This window comes from Lithobates pipiens, unplaced genomic scaffold (genome assembly GCF_037356315.1).
Source record: "Lithobates pipiens isolate NorthernLeopardFrog02 unplaced genomic scaffold, aLitPip1_a1.2 Scaffold_35, whole genome shotgun sequence".
NCBI lineage: Eukaryota > Metazoa > Chordata > Amphibia > Anura > Ranidae > Lithobates > Lithobates pipiens.
The window spans coordinates 22,959,949-22,978,568 of NW_027507811.1; the positions used below are offsets into that span (position 1 = coordinate 22,959,949).

Here is an 18,620-nt window from a genome sequence, read left to right on the forward strand (position 1 = left end):
CTGAGGGGTAGAGAAATAGATTTGGGTGTCATCAGCATAGAGGTGGTATTGGAAGCCATGGGAGGCTATCAGTTGACCCAGGGAGGAGGTATAGATTGAAAATAGGAGCGGTCCAAGAACAGAACCTTGGGGGACCCCAACAGAGAAAGGAAGAGGAGAGGAGGAAGTAGAGTTGTAAGAAACGCTAAAGGTGCGGTTGGATAAGTAGGAAGAGAACCATCGTAGAGTAAGGTCACGGAGACCAAAGGTGTGGAGGTTTTTGAGAAGGAGTGGGTGGTCAACCGTATCAAAGGCAGCAGAGAGGTCCAGGAGGAGGAGTACAGAATAATGTCGATTGGTTTTGGAAATTAAGAAATTAAGACAAATGTAAAATAAGAATTTGGTCATTGAAATATCTTCGTTGATTGTAGTCGTATTGGTGCACGTGCAATAAAACAACTGAAAAAACAAAAAAAAACAAAAGGAATCCCCCATCCACAAAAGTGAGATGGATGAAGGAATCCTCACTGCTGTGGCCATTGTTTTCTGGCACTGAGGACCCCTCTCTTGTTAGAATACACTGATTAGCATTGCAGAGTGAAGGTTTTCCAGCAGTCCTGATTTACAGAAGTCCATCTACCGAGAGGGGAGGGCAACACAGGGGGGTCCCAAATAAACCGCCTGAATATAACTCCATGTATAACAAACGTTTGAGTCACAAAGGTGAAAATGGTCATAAAAATGTTGGATGGTGATTTCAAATCCCCCCACCCCATGAAAAAAAAAATTATGTAAAACATCAATACTTTTTTTTCCCGACAGCTCTCCCCCCACACTACATTTTCCGAAAGCTCTCCTCTACCATCCACACTACATTCCCTGACAGCTGTCCTCCCACCATCCACACTACATTCTCCGACAGCTCTCCTCCACCATCCACACTACATTCTCCGACAGCGCTCCCCCACCATCTACACTACATTCTCCGACAGTTCTCCCCCCACCATCCACACTACATTCTCAGACAGTTCTCCACCATCCACACTACATTCTCCGACAGTTCTCCTCCACCATCCACTTTACATTCTCCGACAGCTCTTCTCCACCCTCCACACTACATTCTCTGACAGCTCTCCCCCCACCACCCACACTACATTCTCCGACAGATCTCCTCCCACCATCCACACTACATTCTCCGACAGCTCTCCTCCACCATCCACACTACATTCTCCGACAGCTCTCCCCCCACCACCCACACTACATTCTCCGACAGATCTCCTCCCACCATCCACACTACATTCTCCGGCAGCTCTCCTCCACCATCCACACTACATTCTCCGACAGCTCTCCCCCCACCACCCACACTACATTCTCCAACAGATCTCCTCCACCATCCACACTACATTCTCTGACAGCACTCCTCCACCATCCACACAACATTCTCTGACAGCCCTCCTCCACACTACATTCTCCGACAACTCTCCTCCACACTACATTCTCCAACAACTCTCTTCCACCATCCACACTACATTCTCTGACAGTTCTCCTCTACCATCCACACTACATTCCCCAACAGCTCTCCTCCACCATCCACACTACATTCTCTGACAGCTCTCCTCCCACCATCCACACTACATTTTCTGACAGCTCTCCTCCCACCATCCACACTACATTCTCCGACAGCTCACCTCCCACCATTCACACTACATTCTACGGCAGCTCTCCTCCACACTACATCTTCCCGACAGCTCTTCCCCACCATTCCCACTACATTTTTCCGACAGCTCTCCCCCACCATCCACACTACATCCCCCCCACAGCTCTCCTCCCACCATCCACACTACATTCTCCAACAGCTCTTCTCCACCATCCACTCTACATTCTCCGACAGCTCTCCTCCACCATCCACATGTTGTGAGTGTGGTATGGAATCTTAATAATACATATGGGGAATTGAAATTAAAATCTCAGTGTTTTTTTTTCAGTGCCTCCAACCTTACGGTAAAATTGTGACCTTTAATATAATAATCAGTAACATACCACAATAATTTCCTGAGTTTGTTAATCTATGGGGAATTCTTACAATTTATAAATATCTCCCAATAAAATTAATAAGTAAATAATTAGATTTTATTAATTTACAAGTATAGTTACACAATTTCATACAGAACCGGGATTTCTGATTAATATTTTATACACCCTCAAAAAAACCATCAAAAACATCAACACGGCAATAAAGCAATTTTTTCTTAATATTTTACAAATAACTCAGGGGAGCCCAAAGTTGAAAATATTTGCGGTAATCGTGCCTTATGTTCAAAAACACAATATCACCTGTCGCTCGGGGAAACAGTCCTCTGAATTTCTCCGGCCAGAAGGAATACAAAGTATGTCTCGTGGAGTCAACAGATAGATATTGTCAATTTGAAGGAAATATTAATCTAACCAAGCTACTAGATTGAATGGGACGATAAATACTTTCCCTGGGACCACAGTAGCCTAAATTGTTGTAATACAGGTCTATACCTAAATTCACCCAGGCACAGCTTAAACAAACATAGCCTAGACAATTAATGTGGGAAAATAATTTATTATAAAACTACCCTACACACTGTACATGATAAGGTTAAAACATAAACTGTAAAATACAATCCCTACAATTTTGAGAGGAAAAGTTAAATTAACATCCGTATGGTCTGCATCTTACCACAGGAGAAGGGGAAGATATCCAACAAATTATAAGTACGTTGGATAAGTTCCAGTAGCAAAGTCCAGCAAAATGGGGAGTGGCCAATTATCAGCAGGCTTCTTGTTCGTCTAGGGAGTGTATCCGGCGTGTTTGTCTGCGTTCCTCTCTCTATGGCCCTCACATAATTTATATAATCTGGGACAATAAGCTCATAAAATTATAAGCTCAGCCCAGAAAGTATGGCTTATTCTTCATTGCTTGGAAAAATCGAATGATTTACTTGGTGAGCTCAGGTAATATCACCTTAAACCACTAGGTGTGTCTAAGGGTAGAAAAAAGTGTTCTGAACTATCAGTTAAAAAAAAATAGGTTCTACTTCATAATGGGTATCTGCCTGTATATTGAGGCTGATGAATATATATCTATATATTATTCAGGGACTCCGGTAATTGGCACAATATACAATACACTCAGTATAATTTTGATTAATCAATATCACACAAAATGACTATCTGTATGGATAAACGCATAACTCCAGCACGTCATATGAATACCTATTTATCTTGAAACAACACATGCTATATGTGTATTTCTATGTAGATATGGTCACGATTTATATGTCTTTTATAACAATGATTGGTATCTTAACACAATTCTTATTTCTAATTGGTTATATATCAAAATATCATATTTTTACCTTATGACATAATACTCATTGGGTCAGTAGACACTAAAATCATAATGGTATCTATGACCTGGAATCTAATATAGAATTTGAATTACTTATAATCACATGTATTTAAAATACCACTGAGTAGACAGGATTTAAATGTTTTCCTAAAATATTTGAAATTAACTTTAGACAGGCTCAATGAAGATTTAGATAAAGGTTTAGCTGTAGAAACAATTCCTGGTGTTTAGACAATGTGTTTTGTTAGATATCAGCATAGAAGGTGTGATTTTCAATAAACAATTGTTCTACCCATATAACCAAAATGCAATAATTCCTTTTAGACATATTAAGCATATATTCATTATAGAATGTGTCATGGTACTACTACAGTGAGCCCATAGGCATGCAGGTGACACGGGATCCCCCAGGACGTGGAGTCTAAGGCCGCGTACACACGCGCGGACTGTTCGCCCAACTTTGTCCGCTGAACAGTGTTTGGGCGGACAGTCCGCTCGTGTGTGGGCTTTCAGCGGACAGTTTCAGCGGACAGTTGGACGGACAAGGTTTTTCGGAAATTCCGTAAAACTGTACGCTGAAACCTTGTTTCAGCGAACAGTCCGCTCGTGTGTAGGCTTGTTCATCAAACAAAGTTGCGCGCATGCTCAGAAAGGATTTTCACGCCGAAAGCTATAATGCAGTGTATAGGACGTCGTATTTTTCGTCCCGTCGTACGTGCCGTTCACGTCATCGCGCACGGTTTCAGCAAACTGTTCGTCCGTCGTGTGTGGCCATGTCCGTCCATGCTAAGTTTGAGCGGACTGTTTGCCGAAACTGTTGGACGGACAAAGTTGGGCGAACAGTCCGCGCGTGTGTACGCGGCCTTAGGGCCAGCCGGTATTCTGCCAGGAACCCCCTCACAAGGGTTTGGGCTTAGCTAAGTGCTGACCCCAGGTCACGACCCCCAGGTTCACCCTGCTCGCTAGGGGTGTACCAGAAGACACAGTCAGACAAGGATGGATGGATGAAGCAAAGGAGATCTGGATAGCGAGCCAAGGTCAGGGTGGGCTGCAGACAACGTAATCAGGACAAGCTCGGTACACCAGAGATCAGTTCACCAGAGGTCAGGCTAAAGCATTCACACTACATTCTCCTCCCACCATCCACACTACATTCTCCGACAGCTCTCCTCCCACCATCCACACTACATTGGTTATATGCCCCTGTGTTGGTATGGTTGTCCATCACAAATTCAATGTCCTATTTGTTTCCTCATGGATTGTAATGGTTTCTAGTCAGGTACTCACCTTTGTGGGACACATGTTTTCACAATTGTTCTAATAGTCAATTACACAATCTGTGGCTCCAGTTACTGCCTCTACATGTTTATTCCCATATATTGCTGTTTGTTATGTGTGTATTTGTACAATCGCCAACATATTGTCCTGATTGCTAGTTTTTTTCCCCATGTTTTGACAGAGTGCTTGCCAATATAGTTCTACCGTCCACTCAGTAGTAACACCCAGCTTTGTTTATCCCCCACTCAGTAGTAACCCCTAGCTCTGTTAATCCCTCTCAGTAACTCCCAACTCTGCTGATCCCACTACTCAGTAATAACCCTCAGCTCTGCTTATCCTCTTCTCTCTCCGGTCCCCACTAACTCCCTGCTATATTGCTCCCATACTGCACACCACGTGTGACATTGCTAGTTTCTCCTGCTTCAGTCCCCCAGCTGTGCTAATCCTCTGCTGCTCAGTTCTCTCTCTCCAGTCCCCGCTCACATTCCACTATAGCGTTCCCTTGTTGCACACCATGTATGCCATTGTCTAGTTGCTTCAGCCTGGACCCCGTTCAACTTACTGCTGGTCCATGCTGCACACCAGAGGTGACGTCTACACCAGACACACAAAGAATATATACACATGAACCGGAAGTGACTGCTGCTATCTTTCCGGCTCGCTTGTTGGTCTCCCAGTGCATCCTGGGATATCTCATTTCTGCAATACCAAAGCGAAGCAAACGCTGAATAAAAGCCTCTCAAAAGCGAGTGTTGTCATAGACTTCTATGGAGGCTTTGAAGATGCTTGGAAGCACCAAGAAACCAACACGGAGGATATTTTTTTAAAGCAAAGCAAACACAACGTGTGAGCAGGACTGTAAGGTCACCATTTTATTTAGTGAGAGGAGTTTTGATTGGCTTATAGAGTGCTTCATAAAAACATGCCCAATGCCACAATTTGAAGGAAGTATAAACAATCCCTTACTGAAATATTAAGTAAAATTTCTCTATGAATTCCTTTTTTCATCATACGGTTGTTGAATGTACTGAGTGAGTCAACGCACCCATACATCTGTCAATAGTGTCAGTGAGTGTGTGTCCTCTGATGTCTATTTAAACTTCCTTTAAACCTAAAACATTTGCCGCACTCCGCACAAGAAAAAAGACCCTCACCCGTGTGAATTTTCTGGTGTGCAGCAAGGCATGCTTTTCTAGAAAAACACTTCCCGCACTCTAAACAAGCGAAAGGGCGCTCGCCTGTGTGAATTCTCTGGTGTTCAATGAGTACTGCTTTCTGAAGGAAGCTTTTTCCACACTCTGAACATGTATAAGGACGCTCTCCAGTGTGACTCCTCTGGTGAACCACAAGATCGCCTTTATGAATGAAACATTTACTGCACTCTGAACACGAGAAAGGGCGCTCCCCTGTGTGTGTCCTCTGGTGCTTATCAAGTTTTGCTTTCTGACTGAAACATTTCCCACAGTCTGAACATGAAAAAAGTGGCTCGCCCGTGTGAATTCTCTGGTGACCAGCCAGATATTCTTTCCTAGAGAAACATTTCCCGCACTCCGAACAAGAGAAAGGCAATTCACCTGTATGAATTCTCTGGTGTGTAAGGAGTACGATTTTCTGGGTAAAACGTTTTCCGCAATCAGAACATGAAAAGGGACGTTCTCCTGTGTGAATTCTCTGGTGTCTAACAAGGTCCCCTTTCTGAAGAAAACATTTCCCGCACTCTAAACAAGGAAAAGGGCGCTCTCCCGTGTGAACTTTTTGGTGCTCAATGAGAACTCCTTTCCGTGGGAAACATTTCCCGCACTCTGAGCATGAATAAGGACGCTCGCCTGTGTGAATTCTCTGGTGCAAAAGAAAGTATCCTTTCTGGTGGAAACACTTCCCGCACTCGGAACATGAATAAGGACGCTCAGCCGTGTGATTTTTCTGGTGTCTAATTAGTGCTTTGTTGTCGGTGAAAGATTTTCCACACACCGAACACGACATTGAATTCTCTCCTGTGTGGACTCTATTATGACCTAAAGAAGATTCCTTGGGATTAGATGAACCTGTTGATCTATTTGAACTGTGAGAACGTAGATGGGCATCTGAAGTCATAGTATGTGATGTATCAGAAGATCCATCATTGTTGGTGTGATCCATTGATCTTAGTAACTGGTAAGAATTATTTCCTGAGGAATGTTGTGCAAAGTTATTATCTTCATTGCTATGTGATGATATATAAAAATGTTCCTCTGAGGTATTCCTGTAGTGTCCATCTGTAGGAAAGCAATTTTTAGATAAATGTTAGGAGTATAATAATAGGTATGCAAAAGGCCAGAGAGACTTCTGAAGTAACCCAACTTTCTATAATCCCAAGACCAATGAAGATGAAAAAAGGAAGGATGTTGGTTCTTACACCTTGAAGAACAATAACCAGTCCACATACTGAGAAATGGAAAAAGGGACTTCATATCATGACAATGGAAGAATTAGCCACCTGAATCATGACCCAGCCTTTATTGAAACCTGGAGTGCATACATCAATTTCTCCTGTTCCAGTGTTCTTCAACCCTATTTATAATTTTAACATTCATGGAGCCCCAATAATAACACATGCACTTTTAGACCCACCCTGACAAGACCCCACTCATCCCATCTCTCATATTGTTTACTCCCCTTCTCCATTTTGAAGCACAGAAGAGTGGATTGAATATTTCCCAACCATACAGAACACTTTGACCATTCCGCTGTAGCACAAACTATTGCACACTGTACTGAGACTGCACTACAGAAGATAGTTAGAGATGTTTGATATACTACAGAAGACAGTCAGAGACTGTGGACATACTACAGAAAGTGATCAGAGACTGTGGACATGCTACAGAAGGTGATCAGAGACTGTGGACATGCTACAGAAGGTAGTCAGAGACTGTTGACATGCTACAGAAGGTAGTCAGAGACTGTGGACATACTATAGGAGATGCTCTGAGACTGCGGACATACTACAGTAGATGGTCTGAGACTGTGGACATGCTACAGGAGATGCTCTGAGACTGCGGACATACTACAGGCGATGGTCTGAGACTGTGGACATGCTACAGAAGGTGATCAGAGACTGTGGACATACTACAGGAGATGCTCTGAGACTGCAGACATAATAGAGGAGATGATCTGAGACTGTGGACATGCTACAGAAGGTAGAGACTGTGGACATAGTACAGGAGATTGTCTGAGACTTTGGACATACTAGGAAAGATGGTCGAAGACTGAGGACAAACTACCGAAGATGGTGGAAGACCTACTACGGAAGAGGGTCAAAGACCATGGACATACTACAGAAGATGGTCAGAGAATAAAAATATTCTATAAGAAATATATACAGTTTATATTATTATATAAATGACTGCTATAAAAAATATGGTTGACTGTTGATTCAGAGAGTCATCCTGATGCCTTTTTGGGATCAGGAAAAAATTATTTTATGCATGTTGGTGAAAATTGGACCAAACTTTTAAATTCTCTTTATTTTTATTTTTTTTCCCCTCGTTATACAAAATATCATAACAAACAGCTTATGTACACAACAATTAAGCGTATCCACTATACATATTCACACTTCCTTTGGTATCAATTTATCCCACATTCTATTACCCCCCCCCCCCCCTCTTCTCCCATCCCATCCCTCCTCCCTTACCCCATCCTCCCCCTCACCCTCCCTCTCCTAGTATCCCTCTTTTCTAGATTTATCTTTGTTATCTCTAGACTAATTTTTAAGCCTGTATTTCATGGTTTTCAAGCTACTTTGTACTTCATTTACCCTTATCCTTCTTCTTTTCCTTCCTTCCTTTTCTTCCTCCCTTCTTTTCTTTCTACCACTATTGTTGATTAGGTGGGTACCCTATTTCATTCAGCCACGGCCTCCAGATTTTCTCAAACCCTATGAGGTTTCCTCTACGTATATATACAGTTTTCTCCTTCCAAATTAAATCGTTGATAACCCGGGACCACTCACTCACAAGAGGTGCACTCTCGGACTGCCATTTCTGTGCTATCAGTTTCCGCGCTTGAAATAAGCAGCGTATAACTGCAAGCGTAGTACTTTTCTGTTCGCCCGGCACTTTCCTGTGTCCTAGTATACAGGTTTTAGGATCTAGGTCCAGATTAATCCCAAATGTTTTATTTATAGTTTCTGCTATTCCTTCCCAGTATCGAAACAGCTTTGGGCACTTCCACATCATATGTAGAAGGTCCCCATAGCCTCGGCATCTAGGACAGTTGGCGTCCGTCCTCCTTCCGAACAGAAACAGTCTCTTGGGAGTATAGTAGGCCCTGTATATCAGCATCAAGTGTGACACTTTCTGTGATGGAGAAACTGATAATAGAGGCCCCAGTTCCAGTATTCTCTTCCACTGTTCCTCCGTGATCTCTCCTATGTCCTCTTCCCACTTCTTCCTTTGCTTGGCTAAACCAGGTTCTATTTTGAGACCCCTACCTAGTAACCCATAAAGGGTGGATATAACTCCCCTAGATTTATCTACTTTAATTATCTCCTGGGGTAAGGATATCTTATCCCACTCAGGGATCTGTGGTCCAAACTGCGCTTTCAGAGCATGCCGGAGCTGTAGATATTGAAAGAATGTCTGTTGCGGTAGGTCATATTCCTTTTTTAAATCCGTAAATGTTTTCAAAATTCTACCATCGTAAATTTGACCCAACCTGACTATTCCTTTCTTCTCCCATGTATTAATTCTCCCAATTGACAATATTTCCTGCAAGTTCTTATTATCCCACAGGGGTGTATGTTCTGACCAACCTGTACATCCCAACATCTTTTTTACTGTTCTCCATACTTTACTCAGCATATTTATTATGGGGTCCTTGCGCTGAAAGGAACTTGCTTCCAGTGCATCTACCAGTTTTTTATGTGGGGCTCCTATCAGCATTGCTCTGCCATTTGGGTTACCCTCCCCCTCCTGATTACATCCCACCAGATGTTGCAGTTGCGCTGCTAAGTAATAATTCCTAGGGTTGGGCACGGCTAATCCCCCCCTATCCATTGGCTGCTGTAACGCCTGGAGTCGAATTCTCGCTTGTCCCTTTTTCCAGATTAACTCCCGAAAGAGAGTTTCAAATTTTTTAAACCATTTTTTCCCTATCCACACCGGGGCATTGTGCAGAACATACAACAATTGTGGCAGCCATATCATTTTTATCAAGCTGCAACGACCCGCTACCGACAAGGGGAGTCGACTCCAGACGTCACAGCTTCGCTTGAATTTACCCAGTAGCGGAAGCATATTTTTATCAACGTATTGCTCTAAGTTTACTGTTAAGTATATACCTAGGTATTTCATTGAGTCTACCATTTCCAGTTGCGGTATCCCAGTCGCAGTCACTGCGGCTGGGGTATCCACTTGAAGCAGCTCTGACTTCCCCCAGTTTATTGTCAAACCTGTGAAACCTCCAAAGTCCTCAACAAGTTTAATTGCCTTTGCCAGAGATTGACCAGTGTCTCCTAGAAAGAGAAGAACATCATCTGCATAAAGTGCAATTCTCTCCTCTCTGTCCTCTTCCCTTTGAAAACCAGATATCTCAGGATCTGACCTAATAGCGATCGCCAACGGCTCCATTGCAATAGCGAAGAGCAGAGGGGAAAGAGGGCACCCCTGCCTTGTCCCCCTGCTCATCTCTATTCTTTCAGATTGTTCTTTATTTATTCTTACTTTTGCACTGGGGTCACTGTACATCATTTTAATCCATCCGATGAACGCGGGGCCGACCCCGCACCCCTCCAGGACACGCCATAAGTATCCCCATTCTAGACTATCAAAAGCCTTTGTCATGTCCAAAGATAGGATGGCCCTCGAGCCCGCGTTCATCGGGGGGGTCTGAATGTTTAAAAATGCCCTTCTTATATTCATACTGGTTGATCGTCCGGCAATAAAACCTGTCTGATCTATGTGTATCAGCCTATTAATGACTTTATTTAGCCTATTTGACAATACCTTCGCCAAAATTTTAGCATCAGAACATAAAAGTGATATCGGCCTATACGAAGCTACCTCTTGAGGATCTTTTCCTTCTTTAGGTATTACAATAATGGTCGCCTCCAACATAGATACTGGCAGCTTCCCCTCTACCTTTGCCCCTTTCAAAGTCCTAAGTAGTTCTGGGAGTAAAATTTCACTGTATTTCTTGTATAGTTCCACCGGTAGGCCGTCTGGCCCAGGGGACTTTTGGTTAGCCATACCAGTCACTGCCTGCTGTATCTCGCTAAGGGTTATAGGGGCTTCCAGATCATCCCTCTCCTCTTGAGTGAGGGTTGGAAGTTTCACTTTTTCCAAAAATGCGCCCATGCCTTCTTCGTTCCTCTGGCCTCGAGTTCTGTATAGTTCCTCATAGAAAACCCTGAAGGCCTCTACTATCTCCTTTTCGCTTGTAAGAACTGTCCCATTCATGGACTTAATCGCTGGGATTATAGCTGAGGGGGAATTAGTTTTTACTAGCTGGGCTAATGTTCTCCCGACACTCTCTCCCTCCCCAAAATAGCGTTGCTTCTGAAATAATCGCTTATTTTCTTCCTTTTTATAATTGCCGACCTATACCCATGCTGTTTATTTAACCATATTCTTTGTTTTTCATAGGTGGGATCCTGGACATAGTTCTCCTCTGCCTCTATTACTTCCTTCCTAATTTTCCCCTCCCAACTCCTAGATTTTTGTTTAATTTTAGTCACCTGGTGAATCAGAATACCTCTAGTATATGCTTTTAATGTATCCCATATTGTATTAGTTGGGGCAGTGTCTATATTGAATACTAAAAACTCTTTTAATCTTTTTGGAATTTCTTCTACATCTTTCATTAGTTCAAGCCAGAATGGACTTATTCTCCAACCCCCCGGTATTTTTCTTTTTTCCCCTGTTCTCAGTACTATTTTCAAAAATGAGTGGTCAGATATTCCCCTAGGTAGGTACTCTATATTTCTTACATCTTGCAGCGCTTCCTCATTGCCCAGGGCTAGGTCTATTCTGGATAGTGTTGAGTGAGAACTTGAAAAACAAGAATATTGCCTTACATTCATATTCCTCACCCTCCACATATCCAGCAGTCCTACTTCCTTCAGGAAATAACTTAATCTTGTTAACCCCGTTTCTCCTGATTGAAGTTTACTGGGGAACCTGTCAGCCACTCTATCAAGCACTTCATTGAAATCCCCCAAAATTATTACCGGTACCTCCTCTTTGTCTGCCAGAAAATCCATTAGTCTATACACCACCTCCATCTTAAACGGGGGTGGCACATAGACACACGCCAGAACACATGGCCTATCCTCCAAAACACAATATAAAAAAATATAACGGCCCAGTTCGTCTAAACTGGCCTGTCTGCAGATGAATCTCACCCCTGTTCCTATCATCACACACACTCCCCTCGAGTAGGATGTGTGGGTGGAGTGGTATTGATTTTGATACCTCCTATTTTTAAATTGGGGAATAGTTGATTTTGTTAAATGTGTCTCCTGCAGACAGGCCAGGCCGATCGCATGTCTATCCAGCATCGAAAAAACTGCTGCTCGTTTAATCGGGCTCCCCAAGCCTCTTACATTCCAAGAGGCAACATTAAGTACCTTATCCAACATTATTCAGCATATAACGGAACAAAATTAAAATAAATAAGCAAAAAGGGGGTGGAACTTCAAATTTTGTGAAAAATATCCTATAATATCTCAATCTACCCGTATTTCCCCCATATCCACCTAATTTACAAAATCCATGCAGGTGTGTCATCTTTATAATAGTAGCTTCCAGTTGAGCTACTGTTTGTGTGCAAAATATACAATATACAGCTTTCAACCTTCTGTGATCTTCTGTATTCAAAATTTTTTGACCCCTTCTACCCTCTCTCCTTTTCCAACCCCTCCCAGCCCCCCCCCCCCTCCCGCCCTATCCCCCCAACCCACCCCCTCCCTCCCCATCCCCCCAACCCACCGCCACCTATCTAGGTACTCCCTTAAGGGGGTATACATGGCCCTTACACACTCTTCCCTTCCATCCTTCCCTCCCTTCACTTCCCCACACTTATTACACTCTACTTCCACCCTAGGGGAGACAAACACCACAGGTAAAATAAAACAGATATAAAGAAGAAAAAGTGAAACCTTAATCCCTATCTCCCCTACTATCATTGTTTCATACCTCATTTAAATCTCCCGCAACTCTCTCCCTGTACTCCATATAAAAAAAAAATATTCAAAAAGAAGAGACCCCGATTCCCCTCCCCCACCCCCTTAATGCGTCTGTAATGACTCCTTGTTAGCCTCGAGCCATAAGGTTACATCTCCCGGGGCGTCAAACACCCGTATTCCCCCCAGTGTCGCTATTCGCAAGCGTGCTGGGTATAAAAGGGCATATGTAATCTTATGGGTTCTTAAGGTACGTTTAACCTCTAAGAAATCGGCCCTGCGCCTCTGCAGTTCTGGTGAATAATCTGAATAAAAAGAAATCTTTACACCATCATACATAACACTCCCCATATCCCTAGCCTTACGCATCAATGTCACTTTGTCATTATAATTAAAAAAAATTCAAAATCATTGGTCTAGGACGACCTCCAGAAGGGGGGGCTTTAAAGGGGACCCGATGGGCCCTTTCTATTGAGAAAAAAGGTGAAAATTTTTCTCTGCCAAATAGTTCTATAAACCATGTCTCTAAAAATGTTATAGGGTCAGAGCCTTCGCATCTCTCAGGCAGTCCCAGCACCCTAATATTGTCTCTTCGAAGTCTATTTTCTACTTCATCCATTCTGGCGGTTTGGCTGGTTAGTTGTTTTCTCAAACTGTTAACCTCCTGATGTAGTGGGTGTAAAACATCTTCCATTTGACTTATCCTTATTTCTAATGCTGCCGTTCTTTCCGCTGCGTTATGTATGTCCTGTCTAATCAATAGTAGCTCTTCCTTCATATTTTTAAATTGGCCGCATAGATCTCCCAGCGAGTTTTTACATGCATTAACAGCTTGAAGGACCTCTCTTAATGTTGGTTCCTCTTCAATAGGGGGATTACCTTTGGTACCTAATTCGGTCTCGTTTTGGGTTGTCCCTTGATGTTTGCTTGCATTCTTTGAGCTGGGTGCTGCTGCAATTTTTGAGCCTGAAGGACCTTGGCTTTTTCTATCCACTGATCCCCCCTGTTGTATTTTTACTTGAATAGGCTGGGCTTGTTGTTCCGTTTGCTCCCCCTTTATTGGAGACTGACCCGATGTACGGGTATACCGCTCTAATTTTGCTGCAGCTGATCGTGCAACCTGAGCGTTTTTTTCCTTTGAGGAGCGGAGGTGTTGTGTCCCTTCGTTCTCCTCCAGTGCCTGATCCTCTCCTCTCCTCCTTGACATCTTTATTATTCAGGAATGGTACAAAGAGTCTAGGCCTGACCCCCCCAAAAAAAAAAAAAAAAAAAAAGTGGGGGATAGTAATAGTAATAGAATAATAGCTCAAAGCAGCTAAAAAATATAACAAGAGGGGGGGGGGGGAGGGGGAGGGATGAATCCCTGTACTGAGTCAACCAAGTGTATATAGACCAGTCAGTTTTCCTTCAGCGAGAGCGTGCGTCAAGTGTCTTGTTATTATACCGCGCCTGCGGAGGGCTTATAACATTTAACCTTTAAGCAGCTGTCCTTTCAGGATTCTTTTTGCCCGGGTATCAAAACACTGATATTCACACAGTCATTGTACCTCCCAGTCAGGATTACAGAGATATTAGCCAGCCTGGGGTATCCTTTAAGAGTCTCCTCAAATAGACAGCTTATTTCCACAGATAAAAGCAAAAAGTTTTCCTACCAGGAGGGAGAATAAGTGCTTACTACAGTCCTGGTCCCAGCTGCTCAGTGCTCTGCTTTCTGTCAGGCCTCCCCCACCTCCACTTCACATACCTCGGGAGCCTTCTAGCTTCCTCCGGGCTCAGCTGCTGGGGCGTCTCTCAAAACGATATTCAATTCGCCTCCGTCCGTGCCGCGTCTCGCTGTATTCTCGCGGTCTTTGCACTGCTCTCCGACAGTCCTCGGCTTCTCTCGGCGGCCTTCGGCGTACCTCGGCAATCTCCGGCTGTTTCCGGGTGCATGCGGGTACCTTCGGAAATCTCCGACCTCAATAAGTTCTCCGGAGCTCCTCAAGCATTCGTATAGGGCCGCCTCGCCGCTCTGCCTTCCCAGCCAGGGTGCACTAGACGTCGGAGCACAGGGAGAGAACCCGCCGGCGCGTCATTCACCTCACATCACCTCGCCGTCTCCGCACCTCCCACACCTTCCGCATCCGGCCACTCCCCCCGGACCAAACTTTACATGGGTTTTCTGCCTTCATTTTAGTTGACAACTGCTTTAGAGTTTTTATTGGTTGATATCACAGAATGTACCTTTTCAGTTCTTTTTACATCATGAAAAATAGTCACATAGTTGGGTTGCAAAAAGACACAAGTCCATCAAATCTAACCACAGAAAAATAAGTAAATTGAAACCCCGTCTTCACAAAAAAACCTAAACCCTCAGGTGATCCAGAGGAAAGAAAAAAAAACATGTAAAGCATGGTCCAGTTTGCTCCAACAAGGAATACATTTTTTTCTGATTCCCTAAGGCAATCACATAAATCTTGGATCAACAATGACAAGTAAGTTGATGACCAATAATATATGATGGTAAATACACACTTTATACTCATAGAAGTAAAATCAAAATGTAAACCGTTTCTTCATTTAGTGTTTTTTACTTACTTGTGTCCATATGTAGAGAAGATCCCTCCTGTTTACTTTTCATATTCATCTCCCCCTCCTCCATAGACTGCTGATCTCCACTCACCAACCTCTCTTCTTCTTCCTCTTTAACCTCAACTTTGATGTCTTTCATTTCTTCCCCCTAAACCCAAAAGATGATTAAATACATTTATAAAAGGGAAAAGGAGATTAAGTTGAAGGATATCCTCTCATAGATTAGAATACATTTTTAAGTCTCTTCTACCTGATGATGGTGGGGGATGGTGTGATCTTCCTGTGTGGAATCCCTGGAATACAGAAGACGAGGACATCTCTCTGGTGGGTTCCCATTACTGGATTCATCTGTAGGAAACACACACACTGACTGAATACATTATTTCTATGTGTTTATCAGATGATGGGGGATCGAGATAGACCCTCCGTACTGCTCTCTCCTTTACAATAAAGTCAAATCTAACCTGGTGGTGTAAAGAGGTGGAGGATTCTCCATCATAACGTCCTTATAGAGATCATCTTACCTGATAATGTGAACGTCTACAGATTCTCAACCAATCTATATACTGTACCAAAACGATTAATGTTCAGGACTCACCTGTTTTGATATCTAGAACAGGTTCTTCCTGTTTGAATGTCACCATCATCCCAACCTCCTCCATAGACTCCTGATAACGCATCACAGTCGTCCTCTCTTCTTCTTTAACCTCAACTTTCATATATGTCTGTTCTTCAAACTAAATCAACAGATCGATAGAAAATAACATTTGAAATGTGAGCACCAAAAGGCTGAGACTGTGTAGATGAGTATAATCTCATACAGTCTGGGGACATTTAGCACTCTACCTGATGATGGTCAGGAATGGTGTAATGTTCCTGTGTGGAATCCCGTGAATACAGAGGACGGGGACATCTCTCTGGTGGGTTCCCATTACTGGATCCATCTGTAGGAAACACACACACTGACTGAATACATTGTTTCTATGTGTTTATCAGATGATGGGGGATCTAGGTGGAGCCTCCGTACTGCTCTCTCCTTTACAATAAAGTCTCCTCTTACCCGGTGATGTGAGGGGCGGCTGATTGTCCATCATGACGTCCTTGTAGAGATCCTTGTGTCCTTCTAAATACTCCCACTCCTCCATGGAGAAATAGACAGTGACATCCTGACACCTTATAGGAACCTGACACACACAATGATACAGTCACCATCCAGACACATCCCTTGTCTGTTACTGCATAATGTCCCAGAATTCCCGGCACCGCTCACCTCTCCTGTCAGTAGTTCAGTGGTGACTTCTAGAATCTTCTTGGCACTGGTTACCTCTGTAATCAGGCAGTGAGGTGGAGGCACTGTGATAGGTGATGTCCCTGAGAACAACTGCTGGGTGTTAATGGATCACCAGATGTTTTCTTCACTACTTCATAATCCTGTGTAAAGAGAGAAAGTAACAATTATCATTATCACTATAGACTTCCCAGATCCCTCCTGACCAGTCCATTTGGTCAACATCTAGGACTTCTAGCTCTGTGTTTCCTGTGTACTGCTGTCTGAGCATTGGGACTGCTGGGACTTGCAGTTCAGCATCAGTTGTGTGTTCATATATGGCCACTGGGATCGCTGGGACTTGTGGTGCCGTCCTGACAAAATTGTAATTGTTGATGGAGTTGTGGTGCATTGGAACATCGACGCACGGAAACCCCATCAATAAGCATTCATTACCCTTGTGCTTATCCTCCATCTACTCTCTCTGCATTTGTAGTTCATCACAGAAGGGTTATTGGGTGTAAATGTAAAATAATATCTTATTACTTCCTCTACTGCCAGTTCCAGCAATGTCTCCTCTCTACTTTCTCCCGGACTCACCTTTTACCGGGAATTTCCTTTTTATACCTGACATCATTTCCTGTCTGTGCCTGACATCACTTCCTGTCTGCTCCTCACACTACTTCCTGTCTGTGCGTTCCACTGACAATAAATGAGCTCCCCACCTTGTGGAGATTATATATACTGAAGCTTACTTTTTTTTTTTCTACATTACATCTGTTGCCTTACAATCCTTTCATTCGTTTTACACACCTGGATTATACCCAATATATAATGTAGACCAAAAAAAAAATAATTAAAAAAAAACACAAAATATGATACGAGAGAATGAAAACCGAAAAAAAAAAAAAGAAAAGAATGAAAAAAAAAACGGAAAATGTAAATATAGCATTATAATATAACGTAGTGTTCAAGAAATTCGAAGATGTCTTCAGACAGGCTACAGGCCTGGTGGCTATGGTCTTGTTCCCCTCAGCTCCTCCAATCTTGTAGAACAGTCTTAAAACTATTTACCCCAGAGGAACCCTTGAAATTATTTTCAGGTCTCAGAGAACCACTACTAAAGTGAAGTCATCAGGGTCAGTGAGTACATTGGTGATCAGTGGGAAGGACGTCCCTTGCCTTGATGGCCAATGGGAAGAATACCCCTTACGTTGGTGGTCAATAGGAAGATTTCTCCTTACATTGGTGGTCACTGGGAAGAATGTTCCTTACATTGGTGGTCAGTGCGAAGAATGTTCCTTACATTGGTGATCAGTGGTAAGAATGTCCCTTACATTGGTGATCAGTGGTAAGAATGCCCCTTAGATTGGTGGTCAGTGGGAAGAATGTCCCTTACATTGGTTATCAATGGGAAGAATGTTTCTTATAAAGGTAGCCAGTGTAAACATTTTCCTTATGTAGTGCCCCATCCTGGCCGGAACAGAAGGCTAGCCTACCTCCAGTGCAGAACATTCCTCCTGGGTGGATCCATTACATTATTTTTATTTTTTTGTATATCATCATCAATACACAATGAACTAATTTTTTATTATCACACAGAGGATATATTTCAATTAAAATTGAAAGAACAAAACAAAATTATATATAAAAAGAAAAACAATATTTTGTTAGTGTTTTATTATTTATAAGTTTGTGGAACAAAAAATGAAAAAACATAAACTTTGCATCGACGCACAAGATCATAAAGTATTCAAATGGCTTCCCAACACAGATTGGACCAAATATTGTACCTTCCACTAAGAAAAAGGAGTATACGGTGGCCCTAGAGGGGTGACTAAAAGCACATATCAATAGAACATCATGATGTAATTAATCAGTCCAAGATGAGAGTCCATATTGTACAGTATATACAGTGCCTGGAAAAGGTATTCATAGCCCTTGAGATTTTCCACATTTTGTCACGTTACAACCAAAAATGTAAA

General features: G+C 42.9%; 1 protein-coding gene across 1 annotated transcript in view; it reads right to left on the bottom strand.

Annotated features, from left to right (window-relative positions):
• Positions 1-5,495: 5,495 nt before the first annotated feature.
• Positions 5,496-18,620, bottom strand: part of LOC143955215 (uncharacterized) — an 89,472-nt gene continuing 76,347 nt past the window's right edge. Inside the window, exons 6-12 of the mRNA XM_077465299.1 lie at positions 16,639-16,768; positions 16,429-16,552; positions 16,215-16,312; positions 15,967-16,105; positions 15,619-15,716; positions 15,375-15,516; positions 5,496-6,891 (exon numbers count right to left, since the gene is read on the bottom strand). Coding sequence (XP_077321425.1) covers positions 5,702-6,891; positions 15,375-15,516; positions 15,619-15,716; positions 15,967-16,105; positions 16,215-16,312; positions 16,429-16,552; positions 16,639-16,768 — 1,921 coding nt within the window. The 3' untranslated portion in view covers positions 5,496-5,701. The remainder of the gene's footprint in view (positions 6,892-15,374; positions 15,517-15,618; positions 15,717-15,966; positions 16,106-16,214; positions 16,313-16,428; positions 16,553-16,638; positions 16,769-18,620) is intronic.